Below are 17,833 nucleotides of genomic sequence, written 5' to 3' on the forward strand. Positions count from 1 at the left end.
ATACTCAAGACTGGGTTGTTAGCTACAACCTCGGTTTTCTTAACATACATATGTACATATACTTTTCAAATATACATGCTTGAAACCTTTGAATCATATATACATATACATGATTTTACTTAAACTTACTACGAAAGATTTAACTGTGAGCGGTATCCATTCCCATCTCCACCATTCGCCTGCCGCTCGCCACTACCCTTCAAGAATTGCTGATATATTTCTTACCTACAGCATGAACATATCTGATTGAGCTTTCGCTCAACAAGTAGGAACTATATCTCGTAAAATAACTGTAAGTACACATGAATAAATATGCATGAGCTGATTATGCTTAATTATGATGTCTTATCATAGTCTTATTATCTTATCTTATCTTATCTTTCTTACTGATGGGCCCGAGTGCTCGCGTACCACTTGCGCGCAATCATCGGGACGTGAGGGTTTGCAAGGTCCCCCGCGACACCGTGATTATAACTTGAATGCCTCCTTTAAGTCGGAGGACATTATTACTTTTTTTTCTCCCTTGTAGAGCTTGAGTTACCTCCCTTAGGTCGGAGGCTAGTACGGCACTTAACTGAGATTATTCTTATAAGTTCCTCTTGACTTATTAAGGTGTATGCAGCATGACATGGCATCGCATACAATACTTAAAGCATAAACATGTATATATATAACATGTGTAATTTTTTTCTTTAAAATCTATTCATGCTGTAGGCGAGATTCCTACTTACTTGATTTACAGAGCTGGAATCCACTTTTCGCCAAACAGCCTATTCTCTTACTTGCTTATTTCTGAAAATGAACACCCATTGAGAGTGTGAGATTAACTGTCGTTTGCTATTCTATTTTAGCAACTTATGAAGGAATCTAACCCTTTTCTTAAGGCAGGTATTCATTTCCTAATCTGAAGGATAATTTACTATAAGGATCAATTTATTAGATCCTCAAAATTTTATTTTCCTTAATTTCCCTTAACATACTTATGTCTAGATTGAAAATCATTTACCCAATCTAGTAACTTATTCTCCATAATTTTCCTTATTGGACTTATTATGATATTAAGGCCCAATTCGGCCTAGAAACTTATTAACGGCATTCTAACTCTTAGGCCGCTGAAATTTAAACTCAAACAGAGTCTCTTAAATCAATGCGGGCGTTGGACCCACATCAAATCCTTGAAATCCTAAGGACCTATCGTATTGGGCTCGTAGGTGCCCGTCGGGATGATTTGCTCGATAACCCACTATGTTCTTTAAAGAAAGCATTTTTCTTGAAAACTTTCTTTATGAATACTTCTGTTAAAGCGAGGTTTAACACCATAATATGTTACTAAAATCACATTTCGGGTTCTTTGATCACTTTTTGTTAAAACCAACACTAGGTTAGTTTTGTTTCGTTAAAACTGTGCAGTTTCTGAAATCTGCGATTTAGTGCATTTTAAATTCAGATTTCAAAAATTTATTCTTTGTGACAATTTTTCATCTCGTCGAGATCTTAAATTCCCGTTTTTAGAGAAAGTTGAAATTCAGCCTCTAAAGGCTTCATTTGGCTGAAAACAGTGGCTGCTGTTTTTTCTTGAAACTGTTTTAGTCCAAAACTGTGCCATTTCGGAAACCTGCATTTTACTACATCTTATGATTGGATTTTAAAAATCTGTTCCTCATGAAAGTTCTTCGTCTCATCGAAAGCTAAAATTGTCATTTTTATGAAAAATGAAGATTCAGCTTCTAAAGGTCTCGTTTGGCTGAACCAATGGCTGCCAGTTTTTTTTTGAAATTGTTTTGGACAGCCTGTCCGTTTTTGTAAAATGGCTTCAAACTTGCTTTTAGAGTTAAAATGGGGTTTTGTCACAGCCACATAAAATGTTCAAAACATAAAGGGCTACAAGTTTAAGCTTTGGAACACCTAAAAATCTTGCTCTAGGATTCTCACTTCCGTGTTCAAAGCAACTGAAAAATTTTTCCTCTAACCAAAAATAAGCAACTTAGATTAAACATAAGCATACCATATAAAACTAACCTCAAAACTCACACACCCTTATTACAACTTATTTTCTTGAGAATCACAAATTACATCAATGGATTCTCAACCTTAAACTTTGCTAGAAATGGAAATAGAGAGAAAGGTTTTAGAGTTCATACCCTTGAGGAAAGAAAATCCTTGGTTCAATCCTCCTAGAACACCTTGATCCTCTTTCTCCTTCTTGATATTAAGCTAGTATTTGTATTTAAGGGAGTGGAAGAAAAATTAAAGAGAGAGCATAAGAGAGAGTGTTAGGGCCGGTTTTGGTGTGGGGAAAAGGAGAGAAGAATAAGCAAATGAGAGGAAAAGGTTGCTTACACAAATGATCTAGTATCTATAGCCTTTTACTTAATCCCCTCTTAGCTTTTAATCAAGCCTTTGTGTCCAACTTAATTAATCAAAACTTTGCTTAAAATCCTCTAAGCTTGGCCGGTTTGGGTGCTTCAAGGGAGAAGTGAGGTAAGCTTTCTTGTCCAATAGTTGATTTGACACAATCCCATCACACCTTACCATGTAATCCCCTAGCACACTCAACTAGCCAATTTTGGCTCTATTTTTTCTATGCATGGCCGGCCAAAGTGGAGAAGGAGAGAGAGAAACATAAATCCTACCCCTTGTACTTTAGTCCATTCTCTTAGGTTACCCTTGAATCAGGTAAAAATCATACTGACTGTAAAGGGTACTTAGCTGACAAGAAATTCTTGTTTCTGACGGTTCTCTTTTTTTTTTCTACTGCTTATTTATAGTTCAACTGTTAAATCCTCATCTGCTTTGATATCACGTTAAATTCTTACTCACGTAATATCTTAAACTGTTTCAAGTCTTAAAATTAATTCTAGACTAAATAAATTCTAAATTTAACTTTTCTGCATTATATCCCGGGAATGACATTGTTTCTGATGGTGTCAACTCCCGAGCTCACATTGTACCCTTCTACTATAGGTATTTATCTTGTGACTTTAACCTAGCTGTCTGGCAATTAAGGATTTTCTCTTCTTTAAAAATGTCAGTGCATTTTTTTTAACGCTGCTAACATCATGCTGTGTTTGGAGATTCTTAAAATTAAGATTCTCAAACTATACTTGTACTGAAAATTATTCCGGCTTAAAGTACGGTAAGAATTTATCGATCGAATTTACTTGATCGAAAACATGAACTTAACATGAAATCTGCTACAGAATTTAGGAATACAGATATTGATTCCATAAATCCTTCAGTCACATAATATTTTCTAGGAAAATCCTTAGCTTAAATAAATAAATTGTATTATTTAAAGTCTGAGATTTTCTCAGTCATTACAAAACGAGCCTCCACTCACTAACCTCGGATTTGGGGCATGACACCTCTGCCACTATAGTGTATTTTCAACTTATGCTTCTCTATTTGGCATAATCCTCATCCGTTCAAACTCCACCTGCTTTGGTGTTCACTCCCACTCAAAAATAACTTGACCGTGAGCAATACTTGCAAATAGAACTGTACACGTGAATAGTCCCGTATATGTGAATAGTATCGTATAGATGAACAGTACTATACGCAGTGAACAAACCCGACAGAATAACTATTGCATACTGAAAATAAATAAAAGAACACCAGAATTGATAGCAGAGTTCGGCCAAATTTTACCTACGTCTTCGGGTACTCGGGTACTGTAGACTACTCTATTTACTAAATAGAAGAAAGATTACAAATTGGACAGAAATTATAAAAGTCTACAAATTGGAAATCTAAAGAATTTCCTATAAATTTACAAAAGGGAGAAGCTCTTAGTTTTTTGGTATGCAAGAATAAATGAGGGAATGGCTGTATTTATAGCCTATGTCTCATCCTTTTTTACGTGTGACTCAACTATAAACAGCTAGATTCACTTTTAAAAGTTAGCACCGTTTTTGCTGCTCTCTCTTATTCTCCCTCTCTCACTTTCTCTTTTGCAGCCCATATTTTTAACATTTCCAGCCCATATTTTTGACAAATTGATCCACACTTTTTTGACTAACAGGATTGAACCACACAAATTGAGCCTATAATTGATGCGTGTGTTCACGTAGTAAGATAGCTTTTCAAAAGAGAAAAAACTTCAATATTATAAAATACTTTGGTTCAAAAGGCCCAAAAAAATTTCATATATGTCAAATTTAGGCTAAATTAAGGTTTCGTTCATTTTTCGATTCGAGTTTAGAATTTGAGTTTTGTTATAGTAAAAACCTTTCAGAAATAGTCATATAACTTTTTTTATTATAATAAAAAACTCTCACATAAAGTCACATCTTAACTCAAATTAAAAACTCAAATCATCGAACTAAACAGGTCCTAAATCGACGACATCAAATTTTTTAAGGGAAAAAAACCACAGGATTCACAAAACTGACACGGTTGTTGCAGAGAACTTTAAGGTTGGCAAGCAAGCCTCACTTCTTGTCATTGTTCTCCAGTTCCCTTCTCAGCTGCAGAGAAAAGTCGTCGTTAAATCTTCATCGTCCCAATCATCGTCTCATTATTGGGTCACTTCCTTTCCTTCCTCCTTATCCTCCCATTCTGTCATTGTTGTAAAAATCGTGAGAGAGATGAATCAGTATGAAGACTATTAGAACAGAGTCATGATCTATACAAGTGATCATGCATGTATAAGCTTGAAATCAAATTATATGCCTGAACATATAAGAACCCACGAAGAAAAAAACAAGCAAAATCTAAGGGTTTTTTTTTTTTTACCACCACCAAATAGTGTCACTATTCAACACTCACTATTAATAAATAATACGGAACAACGGTTGTTCTAGAATCAACTTGTTCCCACTTCTTATCTTGCCATAACTGATGATGACATATTCACCTCATTGTACTGCTTCTAAAAAGTTTTTTCACACTTGCAGCCAAAAAAATGAATAAATACATTTCTCACACCATGTTACCCAAAGTCCATTTTGGCAAGATGTCATTCAAGAGTGTCTTAACCAAAAAGAAACTATTGAAGAGTTCTATTATTAGATATTATGTGGTACTGAGCGACATAGTTTGTGTAAACTTCATTAGGTACGCAAAAGTCAATATTGGTGGCGGATATATATTAGGAAGCATTATTCTCTTATGTTATTACTGCCAAGCACCATGTGGTGACAAAAAGTTGTTATGAGTGGAGTTAAATAACTGATTTAAAAAGTCTCAGAAAAGAAAAACGCACTTAACTGGGAAGGACCACTAAACTCGTAAACATGATGAATGTTTACATATAATTTGATTTTTTGCTTTTGAGTTGCGTAATGGAGATTGGAGAATTTTTCTTTCTTGTTTGTATTATCATACTTTTCCAAACAAGTAATTTTCACTATTAAACCAGGAAAAAAGAAAAAAAAAATTAATTTTGACTATTGTTTTGATTATGACACCTCAATTCCCGTATAGTTGAGGTGATGTTTGATTAATAAATTTATAATTTTAATTTTTAATTTTAATTTTTAAAATTTTAATTTTTTATTATAGAAAAATATTACAAAAAATTAAAAATTATAATTCAAAACCGATATGAACTCTTAAAATAAAGATTGCATAATTGATTATTTTTTCCCGGGACCATAAACATTGCATAATTGACTCCTTTTTTCCCGGGACCACCACTTATGGTCTTACAGTTAAAAGACAGAGACCAAAAGTAAAACCCATAAATTATAATAAATAAAAACCTTATCTTCCCGAGCATTGGAGTCGTGTGTATATATATATAGTGCTAGAACTTTGTATGGGCCGTCCGCGACCATTCGAAAATACCGATTTTTTATCCGAAGCCCGACCCAACCCGCCCAAAAAATTCGGGTCGTCCACCCAAGCCTGAAAATGCCTTTGAACGGGCCGCGGGCTTATATTTGGCTACCCGAACCCAGCCGGGCAGCTTGAGCCCGCCTGAATAGCCCGAATTTTTTTTTATATTTTTTAATTTTTATAATTAATAAGTTATTTTGTGTTAAAATTATATAAAAGTCAAAATCAACATTCAAAAGACATTATTAACACAATTTAATAAATTAATCATGTATATTAATTTTTAAATTCATAATTCATGATTGCCTCGTTAAAAATCTTACCAGGAAAAACTCAATTGGGATAAAAATTTGGCAAGGAAAAAAGAGTGCAATCATTTTGTGACGAATTACAAATTTTACAAACTTACAAAGTTATACAATTACAATGTCAAAACTAAATACATATTTACAAATTACAAATTTACAATTTAATTTGAAGCTGAAGGATTGTCTTCAAAATTAAATATTAATCGATTAAATTCATCGATTCATTCTTGGCTTGCCGGCGAAATTGTATTTTGTAGACGTTGATCAACCCGATCCCAATCCTTAATGCAGACCAAGGCTTCAACAATGTCCCTTTGTAATGCATTCTGACGTTCCTCAAGTATTCTTCCTAACGTACTGAAGGCTTGCTCGGATGAAATAGTGGAGACTGGGATTAAAAATATATACATTGCCAATCGAGTTAGGATTGGCCAAGTTAATGCCCGTGCCTTCCACCATTGAACTAAGTCAAACGATTCTCTAGTACCGTCGACTACGTAGCCTTCACTGAGGTACGCCATAAGCTCGTTGAAGCTGCTGCCGAAGCTGCCACTGCCACTTGTTGACGAAGATCCACTCCCAGCTTCTATTTGAGTTGTCTTCTTCTTCTTCTTCAACCCGAAAATATTCTAGAATGAATATGGGTTTTCGTCTAGAGTTTGTGCTTCTAAACCTAATCTCATATTTACTATAGATCGAATATATTTTTTCCTTTATTATTGGATATTGGTCTGAACAATTGATGCCTAAAAATTCACCTAAGTTTTCTAAACCACTTTCTAAACCTTCTATTTTTAATCTAGGATCAAAAATAATATCTAAACCATACAACAAAGGCAAAGACAACTTAGACCAATATTTTATAAATTTCTTTTCCATAGAATGGATAGGAACTCCTAAGATTGGGTCCTCCCTATATTCACTAAATAAAATACTAATTCGTAAAAGTTCACTTAAAGCTAAAGGTGATGTTGGGTAATATGTTGCACTAAGTTTTAGACTAACTTCATGAAACCTACCTAAAAATTGATACAAAACTTCGACAATTTGCCAATCATATGCGTCTATATGTCCTACTCCTACTTTTGCACACATATAGTTTGTTATAGCATCCTTATAGGGGATGCATTGTTGAAGCATTATGTAAGTTGAGTTCCATCTTATAGGTATATTTAACACTAATGCTCGAGGAGGTATATTTAATACTTGTAAGAACCTAAACCAATCTTCTTGTCTTTGGTTACTACCTTGAATCCATGCAAGACTATCTCTAATTCTTTTAATGTGATTACCCATTTCTTTTAAACCGGATTTAACAATTAAATTAATTGCGTGACATGCACAACGTTGGTGGAAAATTGTACCGTCACCGAATAAACTTAAATCACTTTCAAAGAACTCAATTACTTTTGTATTGCCACTAGCATTATCTAATGTTATAGCCATTACTTTATCTCTTAATCTAAATTCATCAATTACATTTAAAATGGTATTATATATTAAATCCGCGCTATGTGATCCTAGAACACATTTAAAACCTAATATTCTCTTATCTAAATCAAATCCTTTAAAGTAATGTCCGGTGACAGCTAAATAATCTTTATTGGCAACGGCAACCAAATATCTGCCATTAACACAATGCACCCGCTAGTCGAGTGTAAAAAGTTTATTAATGCTTCTTTTTATTTTTTAAATAATTTTAATAAATCTTTCCTAAGAATAGTTTTGGAAGTGAACTGTGCATTAGGATTATGTACAGCCTTAATATATCGTTGCCAATTAGGATGCTCTACAAAACTAAGTGGTTGATCTAAAGCACCTATCATTCGTGCAACTTCCATACGATCTACTTGCGGATCGTATTTCCAAGTGGTTAGACCACCGGTTGCGCGATCAAAAGATAATTGTGTTTGGCGGAGTTGGATCCGCCAGATTGGCTAAGCTTTTGAAGACACTTTTCGGAGTGTCTTCTCAAGTGTGTGGTGTCTTGAATAGTGTCTCCTTGTAATTTAGATAAATAATATTTACGATGAGCTATATGTTTAGTGTTACCTTCATTGTCGATCTCCTCAATTGTGTCGAAGTGATCTCAAACTGTCGAGGTGCGCTTGCATTTCCTCCTAGAGGTTGTAACACTTGCAGACGCAGACGCAGTCGCACTGGCACTCGCCGCTTCTCCATGCCCACCACCATTGCAACCACGACCTCCAATACGTCCACCAGGGCTTGGATTAGTAGATTCATGCATAACAAATTCATTAGTGGGAAATTGCCCTTCTTCCACGTTGTGTTGGGTATCAACGGGAATACCACTATAACCAAAAGGATCAATTATAAAAAAATAAGAGCGATTTGAGAGAGAGCTTTAGGATAATGTGATAGTTTTTGGAAAAATTATGAGAGAGATTTGAGAGATTGAGAGAGATTGAGAGAGATTGAGAGAAATTGAGAGGGATTGAGAGAGTTTGAGTGAGAAAAATGTGTGGGGGATGGGGGGTATTTATAGGGAAATTTTTGGGTTAAAAAAGTGCTTTTTTTTAAAAAAAAAATCGGGTCCAACGGCTACTTTAGGGTTTCGGCGGGTCGGGTTCGGCCGCCAACGGTCAAAAAACTATCCATTGGATGGGTTTTCGGGCATGCCGGGCATTCTGGCAAAATCGGGTGTTCGGGCTTATTTTCGGGTCGGGCACCAATAGTCAAAATTTTGACCGCTTCACGGGCAATTCGGGCAGTTGGGCGGTTCGGGCATTCAAGCAAATCGGGCTTGGCCAGAAAAATTTAAAAAAAACTCCCGCAGATGGGGCCTACACGGCGGTGGGCTGCGGCATGGTGTCCATTTTCCGGCTGCCCGAGCCGAATTTACAACTTTGGACGGGCCAGCAATTGGGCCTGCCCGCCGAGCCCAAAAAATTCGGGCATCGGGCCGCCGGCCCAAAGTTCCAACACTAAATTATATATATGTGTGTGTGTGTGTTTTTTTTTTTTTTTTTTTTTTTTTTTTTTTTTTTTTTTTTTGCGGTCTTTGGTAAAGTCGAAAGCTCTCCAGAAAGATGTCATGGTCGATATGCTTTTTGCACCGTCGAAACAGTTCTTCAAGACTCCTGATTTGTCTCTACAAATAGTGCTGTTTTTCTTCTTGTGGAAAATTTTAAAGCAATGAAATCATGAAATATCCCTTTGGCTTATCATGCCACTCTAATGACAAAGAGCATTCAAGAGATCCCCAGCAATTTCTCGTGATTGTCCGTCTGCCTGTTCTTTGAAGAGCTTTGTGCTTGTTCGTTGACTCACTTATAACGGGTCGGTAAGTCTCATTTTGGACATACTACACATGCCTAATAAGTTTTACAAATACTTTTATGGAATTTTTCTTAAATTCTGTTTGATTTTTAAATTAGTACAATTTTATAGAAAGATCAACTATAATCCTAATTTTTCTTTTGGCGAGTTGGTGTCTGCAACATAATTCATTAACATATTACTAAAATATAAGGTATTGATAGATATTGAATTGTGCCTCTATTACTGTGATTTTTTTAAAAATATCTTTCTATATCTTATTACAGAATTCTATGGATTTGAGTACCAACAGCTTTTTTACAGAATTCTATATCTTACCAAAGTTTTGTCCAATAACAATATTTGGATTACATTCCAGTTTTGTAAGTACTTAATCCAAATATTTTGGCATATTAAAACATAGTAAATAAAGTCCACATGCATATGATCATAACTTAGACCAAACTCAGTAAATTCTTTTCTACAAAATATTTAATATATATATATATATATATATATATTTTTTTTTTTTTTTTTTTTTTTTTCGCATGACGGTATCCAAACCCTTGCCTCCACCATGCACGTCTGCATATGTTGTCCATCGCTGGTTAGTAGGTTTCCTACTTATAACTTGAACAAACTTAAGACATTAAAAACAGGTGATTTTAATCCGCAAATAATGGGATAATTAATAAATCAACTCAACTGGCATTATCCCACTAGATTTAAAACTATACACTAGGTATCTGCTTCTTCTTTTTTTTCCTCCGCAAGAAAATTTTTTTTTCTCTATTTACTTTCTTTCAAACAAAGAAAAGAATATGTTATCAAACACATGACTGTTGTAATATCTAAGAAACGGTTTAAACTTGCATCTGATCAAAGTTTCTATCAACCAATATTTGGAATTTCAGATAAAATAATGGCGGAGAGTGCTGTGAATTTCTTATTGGAGAAGCTCTCTTTTTTGTTGGAGGAAGAGGTGAAACTACTAACTGGGTTTCGAGAAGAAGTTGTGTCTCTTAAAGCTGAGCTTGAAAGTATGAAGGCTTTTCTACATGTTGCGGATGCAGTGGAAGATGAAGATGAAGAAATCAAAGTCTGGGTTAAGCAGGTCAGAGAGGCCAGTTTTGACGCAGAAGACATCCTTGATGAATACTTCTATCGATTTGCAGAGCAACATCAAAAACGTCATGGATTCTACGGACATCTGTTTAAAATAGCTCACACTATCAAGACACTAAAATCTCTCCATCGGATTGCTTCTGAATTGCGAAGCATTAAATCCAGAGTATCCGATATTTCTAGCAGGCATCAGAGGTATCGGTACAATTCAAATATTCTACAGGACGAAGGCTCAAGCTCAAGTGCTGGTAGAAAAAGTGCTCTATACGAGCTACGTCGAGATGAAGCGCTTCTACTAGAAGAAGGGCAACTAGTTGGCATTGAGAAACCCAAACAAGAGCTAGTTAGTTGGCTTCTCAAGGATGAAGTCTCCAATGTCCAAGTTGTTGCAGTGGTAGGAATGGGAGGGTTAGGCAAAACCACTCTTGTATATCAAGTCTATAGAGATGACGAAGTCAAGCAACGATTCCAACACCGTGCTTGGATTACTGTTTCCCAATCATTCGATCTACGGGAGCTTCTTGTACAAATAATTGAACAACTCCTAAGAGGGATCGCACAACCAATTCCGAATGAAACATATTTCAAGGATATACTTTCTCTGAAGCAAGACGTAATTTGTTTCCTTGGTGATAAGAAGTACTTGATTGTCTTGGATGATCTATGGAGTGTGGGCTCATGGGATGATCTCAAAAACGCATTTCCCCAAAACAATCATGGCAGTCGATTAATGGTCACATCTCGAATTGTTGAAGTAGCCTCCGCAACTACGACAGATCGTTTTGGAGGTTATACCTTTCCACTAAAGCCTTTGTCTTCTGAAGAATCATGGAATCTTTTTTGTGCAAGAACCTTCCACAGAAAGTCATGCCCTAACCATTTAGAGGATATTTCTCAAGACATCTTAAAAAGATGCATGGGATTGCCTCTTGCAATTGTCGCAGTTAGTGGTGTCTTGGCCACAAAAGACACTAGTAAAATAAGCGAATGGAAAATATTTAGACGCAGCTTTGAGGCTGGATTTGACAACAATGACAAGCTTAAGAACGTGAAAAAGATACTTTCACTTAGTTTCAGTGATTTGCCTTATCGTTTGAAATCATGTTTCTTGTATCTAAGCTTGTTTCCAGAAGATTTTATGTTTAGCAAGCTTTACATAATCAATATATGGGTCGCAGAAGGTTTCATTCGTGAAATGGAAGATATGACATTAGAAGAAGTTGGAGAGTGGTATTTTAATGAGCTTTGTAATAGAAGCCTGATCGAAACAGCTGCGGAGGATGTTGATGAAGCATTCAAATATTTTGTACTCCATGACCTCGTACGAGAAATTGTCCTTCAAAAATCAAAAGATCAAAATTTTGCTACAATAATCAGCGAACAAAATCCAGTATTGCTGGAACCAGCTAGGCATTTATCGGTGTCTACAACTTTGGAGAATTTTCGGGGAGGCCACAACTTTTCTAGAGTTCGCACCTTGCTCCTTTTTGGAGCAAAAGGTTCCATTTCTAGCATTTCCTTTTCTGAACTTTGCAGTAAATATGGCAGATTAAAGCTTCTCAAGGTGTTGGATTGTCAAGGATTACCTTTGGACACGTTTCCTGAGTGCATCACCAAACTATACAATTTGAGGTATCTAAACTTGTCCGGTACCAAGGTGGCATCAATTCCACGCACTATTGGGAGGCTTCGGAACCTTGAAATGTTAAATCTTGAAAACTCTTTAGTTGAAGAGTTGCCAGCTAAGATATTGCAACTCCATCGCCTTTTCCGAGTGATGGCATTTCAGTCCATTAATGATGGTTCTGCATTCACCAAAAATATAGGTGTTCGTGTGCCAAAAGATATCGGAAATTTGAAGTTCTTGCAAGACCTTGGAGTAATTCGGGCAAGTGAAGGTGGGCTTGAATTAATGCGATCCCTAGGAAATTTGAAGCAACTGAGGACATTAGACATTCAACAATTAGAAGCAGAACATGGAGCTGCATTATGCTCAGCAATAGAGAAGCTGGGTTGCCTTCGTCGTCTATATATGGAAACAGGAGAAGAAGCTGAAATCCTTGAAGTACAGAATATATCATCACCTCCTCAATGCCTTAAACGGTTGTATATGTATGGACGTTTGGAGATGCTTCCACAATGGGTGCCTAGGCTTTCAAGTTTGGGAGTATTAAGGCTGAGGTGGAGTAAGTTACGACTTGATCCGCTTCAATCTCTTCAAGCTTTGCCCAATCTACAAGAGCTTATATTTGAGAAAGCTCATGATGGAGAAGAGTTGTGTATCAAAGCTGGAGGTTTCCAAAATCTCAAACATTTAACATTTATTTGTTTAAGCGGATTGAGAAAAGTGACGGTAGAACAAGGGGCAATGCCAAAACTTCAGGAGCTATGGTTGGAAGACTGCAAACTATTAGAGGAAGTTCCATTGGGTGTTGAATTTCTAGCTTGCCTGAATAAACTTCATATCATCAATATGGGTGATCAGTTGCTGTCAAAGCTGGATCCAAGCAGTCAAGATTCGGACTATTTAAGAGTCAAGCACGTGCCAAAGGTTTACATCGGTTCGCGAGATGCGGACGGGCTGCATGAAACAAAATTATCTTGAAATATAAAATTTGGAAGGTAAGAATTGTATGGTGACTGTATGATCATTTCTGGTTTACTATTTCTATTAGCGTTTAACGTCGTTTCTGGTGTTTATTATTATAATTTCCATTTTCTTTATTACAATCTGTTAAGGGCCGATCATTGTCAGCGAAGTTTCGGCTATACAAGTTAAGGGCTGACCATTTTCTTTATTATACCAGTTAATCGAATTCTTGATTGGCAGGGTTATCACTGATCAGAAATCCTTCAGAATGCAATGCTGGTGTTGGAGATTCGCAACACTCTAGTTCATTTTCATTGTTCGATGCACGTGCTTCAAAAAGATTGTTTCAAGTGTCTGAGTTAAAAGCAATCGCATATATTCTACAGACCAGTTTGGCTTATATGTATTCAATCTGTGACAATGTTTGTATAATTTCCTTTCAACTTTTATTTCTTTTGTTTGTTTTGTGTGAGAGTGGAGTCGGTTGTTTAACTTTCTCGTGTTTCGCGTGTCTCTATTGTTTGGCATTGACTTTGTCTGCTTTCGCTGATTTGGCTTTCTCAATAAGCTGAATTGTTTGTTGTTATGAGCTGAATTGAAAATTTTTAACATTCAACTGAAATTATTCGTTCCAAAATGATCATGTTAATGTTATTCCTGCCATGATCCACTATGTTTGTTTATTCATTCCGAAATATTATTCCAACATTTTTGAGGAAATGGTCCTTAGGTTTGCGGATAGGTTTGAAATCTTAATAATTTGAGGATAGAACATATGACTTTGATGATTTAGGCTCTTGATTTTGATCTGTGTTTAGGCTTAGAATTTTCAGGATGAAATTCATTTAAGGAGCAGAGAATTGTAACGTTTGTTATTTTGTATAGCTTATTCTTATTTATTAGTGGGCCTATTTTAAATTTTAGTGATATTTTTATGAAATATGAGTATAAAGATGCATTTTTATGTCTTTTGAAATTTTCAAAATATTTACATTTTGACCGTTTATTTTAAGAAAATTACAAATTTACTTTTATTAAAAATATTTGCAAAAAGGCTCTGCTTTTAATTGTCTGCTTTGAGTCATGTGTCGTACCACTAAATAAATTATTTTCCTATATTTTATTACTCATGCCGACAAACATATTTATATATATATATATATATATGTATCATATGTAATTATTTGCTTTTAAATCATTACCGTTGCCGAAACATGCACTTATATATATAATAATATATATATGTAATTATTTGCTTTTAAATCATTATCTTTGCCGAAACATGCACTTGTTGCTTTTAAATCATTACCTTTGCCGAAACATGCACTAATATATATACATGAAAAAATAGACAAAAATAGATTCAAAGAAATAAATGCTTGAAGAATCAGATATTGTAACAGACTCATCATTTTCAAAAGCAAAAAAAAACAAAACAAAACAAAAAAAAAAACAAAACAAAACAAAAACCAAAAAACAAAAAAAAAAGGAAATAAATGCTTGAAAACTAAAAAATATAATTGCACGTGCCACAATTACGACTAGGACCGGCAATATGGGTCACGACACCACAACACGACTCGAAAATGACACGAATTTTACGGGTTAGGGTTGAGAAAAAAAAAAGTTCGGGTCAGAATTGGGTCGACCTGAAATTGACACGAAAAACATGGATCAATTTCGGGTTAGACCCGCCTAACCCGAACACGATACGAAACTCGTAAAAAACTAAACAATACATATATTTTTCATTACATATTTTACTTTTATTATGAACTTATGATATCATGATAGTTATACTCAAAATCGTATAGTATTATTTGCTTAATTTCAATGGATGTTATTGTATTTTAGTGTGTTATGAATTTTAAGTTATTTTTAATATGTAAAAAACTAAATAAAAGTATATAATTTTCGTGTCAATTTCGGATTCACGGGTCAATTTCGTGTCACGGGTCAATTTCGTGTCGTGTCGTGTCATCCCGTAAAGTGGTTGTGTCGTGTTCGTGTTGCGGTTTTTAAAAAATTTCGTGTCACAGTTCGTGTTAGGGTTGACTGTAAATTTAAAAAGAAACGATTAAAATACGATACGAACACGACACGTGACACGAATTGTCACCCCTAATTACGACAATCTATCTATGTTTTTTCTTCGTATGAAATATAACACTCAATACTACATGGGTTGAAAAACCACATAAAACTATAAATTTACAATCACCAAATCATTGACCACTTTGAGTTTTCATTCAAAAAATACATAATTCCAAGAGTATACCCAAGAACAGTGGCGCGGTGTATTTTTTATATTTGATATTTAAGATATGGTTTTTCAATAAAAATTTTAAATATATCCTCACAAAATCCAATCTCAATTGTTTTTTTAATTAAATCTTATATTTTTAGATGTATCTCACTTAATTATTTTTCTCTAATTTATTCTTATGAAAACAGTTTTTAAAATAATTTTCTTAAATGTATCCTTAATCAAGATTTTTTTTTCAAACAAGTCTCTCAATTACTATTGTCTCATAAACCATTTTCTCTAATTTGCCTCTTCTCAAGTAATACATATTTTTTCAAATGTGCACTACATACTTAACGATCTTTTCCTTTTCTTATGGGTATAATGTAACTCTTAAATATTTTTTATCTAATTTACTTACTAAAATCTTTGTCATCAAATATTATTCATCTAAAAATGTTAGGAGTTGACTATATTAACATTTTTTACGTTTTTAGTTTATACCTCATCAGAATCAAAATTCTGGCTCTGCCACTGCCTAAGAATAGAGTTTTCAATTCCTTTCTACTCACCAGAATATAAAGTCCTCCGTTTTCTGTTGAAGGTTTTTCTTGGTTATATGTTTGTATCGTTGTTTCATATTATTATCATTTTTTTTTTTTTTTACATTTTTGTCTTCCCTTTCTGGATATGTCGTTTTTAGAGATGATTGTCATTGTGAACTGTTCTTTTTCTTATCCTTTTCCAATTCATGTCGTTTTTGTTTTTTAAGTTCATGTCGTTTCTTGGGGTTATGTTTTCTCTATTTGTCTCTTTTAATTAATATTTTTGTCAGATTAGCTTTATCATTGTCGTTTATGAGTTATATCATCATTTTTCAGATTTCAACTCATTTTTACGCACTTGTCGTTTTTCTATTTGTCTCGTTTGTTTTACAAAATGTCGTTCCTTAATGAATTGCCAATGTAATATTTGATGTGTCGTTTTTGGTTTGATTGTTGTCGTTTCTAATTTAATGCTGGGTTTTATGATGTTATCGTTTTTTACATGTGCCCATATTCTACAATTGTGCATTTTATTTCAAGGTGGTCTACAATTGGAAATGGACCCATTAAGTTGATATTATGCCTCCAAATTTGAAATTAAAATTGATTCTCCAAGTAGTCAATTTAACTACTAAAAGTTGTACAAATTTTTATCTACACTTAAAGGAAAGATTTATGTCTATGATCTAATTATAGGATAGAAAATGACAACATTTGGATTTGTTAGTTACATGATGTGAGCTATGGATTCAATCATCACATACAGACAAAAAAGAAAAAAAAAAAAAAAAAAAAAAAAAAAAAAAAAAAAAAAAGGACTACACTCCTCGTTTTCTTCATCAAAAGAATGAAGAGGCATTTGCGTCAAAAATATCAAAGGGACAAAAAAAATCTTTTCTTTAGTTTAATCGTCACATCATTTAGAAAAAAGATGCAAAAAAAAAAAAAATTCAATACAATATGTATCAAACAATCAACATACACATGCAAAATTGTTTTATTAATGCGGTGATTTAAGAAATACGTAAAAGAATGAATATGAAATTTAAATGACCCGGAATGAATATTCCGAAAAAGAATAAACATGGACAAATCATAATAAAATAAAAATTGCAATAAAGAAAAAACAAACCTCACAAAACTATAGGTAAAGAAACAATAAATAATTACAATAAAACAATTATAAACAACGGACCTTCGTTTGTACATTGGTTAAATGATCACAGACAATTAATTAGAGATAAAAAGAAAAGAAAATATGTGGAATATTACGATAAAAACAAATAAAAATTAACCACATATGTTCCGCAAAATAATCCATAAGGGCATATCCGGTAACATATATGCCTTAATTAGTATTTTTGTAATATTGTATAATAATCGATATTTTTAAAATTAGAGCTTTAATAATAGGCATTTTATGTAATTACTTTTTTTTTGTTTGTTCTATTCAACATCATTCTTGTGAAACCATGATTTATTATTTGTTTTGACTTGTCACATTGTTTCCTTAATTGGAAAAACGAATTTTTTAAGAGAAAAAAAAAAAGAAGAAGAAGAATGGGGAAAAAAAAAAAAAAAAAAGACAACAGAGGGTTTTGTTCTTGAGTGTAATGTGGTAACTAGGAATTTTCTGAGTGAACTGAAATAGAGCGTGAATGATGTAAATTCTCCTTATTTCACACTAGTGGATTTTTTTCTTCCCTGTCGTGGATATAGGTATAGCCGAATCACGTATAGAGTGGTATCATCATTTGGTCTTGTGTGAATAAGTAGAATTCATTGTAGTTAAATTAATTATGTATAATAATAAGAATTCAATCTTATTAATTAATTATCATAATTTATTTTGGTCAGCTACTCAATTTATAACAACCGTTTATAACAACCGTTTGATTCATATGACATGTTTAAAACAACGATGTCCATGCAAACTAATGTACATATATGAACTCTAAACTAG

At 34.0% G+C, this 17,833-nt stretch overlaps 1 protein-coding gene across 1 annotated transcript; it reads left to right on the forward strand.

Moving 5' to 3' along the window:
* The first annotated feature begins 10,287 nt into the window (after positions 1-10,287).
* LOC21391922 (disease resistance protein RPM1) lies at positions 10,288-13,095 on the forward strand. Its single transcript, XM_010107105.1, has one exon. The coding sequence runs from the start codon at positions 10,288-10,290 to the stop codon at positions 13,093-13,095; it is 2,808 nt and encodes a 935-aa protein (XP_010105407.1).
* Positions 13,096-17,833: the final 4,738 nt, after the last annotated feature.

The sequence above is a fragment of the Morus notabilis genome, unplaced genomic scaffold (genome assembly GCF_000414095.1).
Source record: "Morus notabilis unplaced genomic scaffold, ASM41409v2 Scaffold966, whole genome shotgun sequence".
NCBI classification, from domain to species: Eukaryota; Viridiplantae; Streptophyta; class Magnoliopsida; order Rosales; family Moraceae; genus Morus; species Morus notabilis.

Bases quoted from the DNA above. Each gene is read 5' to 3' on its own strand.
- LOC21391922 (XM_010107105.1), top strand. From the start codon at position 10,288: ATGGCGGAGAGTGCTGTGAATTTCTTATTGGAGAAGCTCTCTTTTTTG.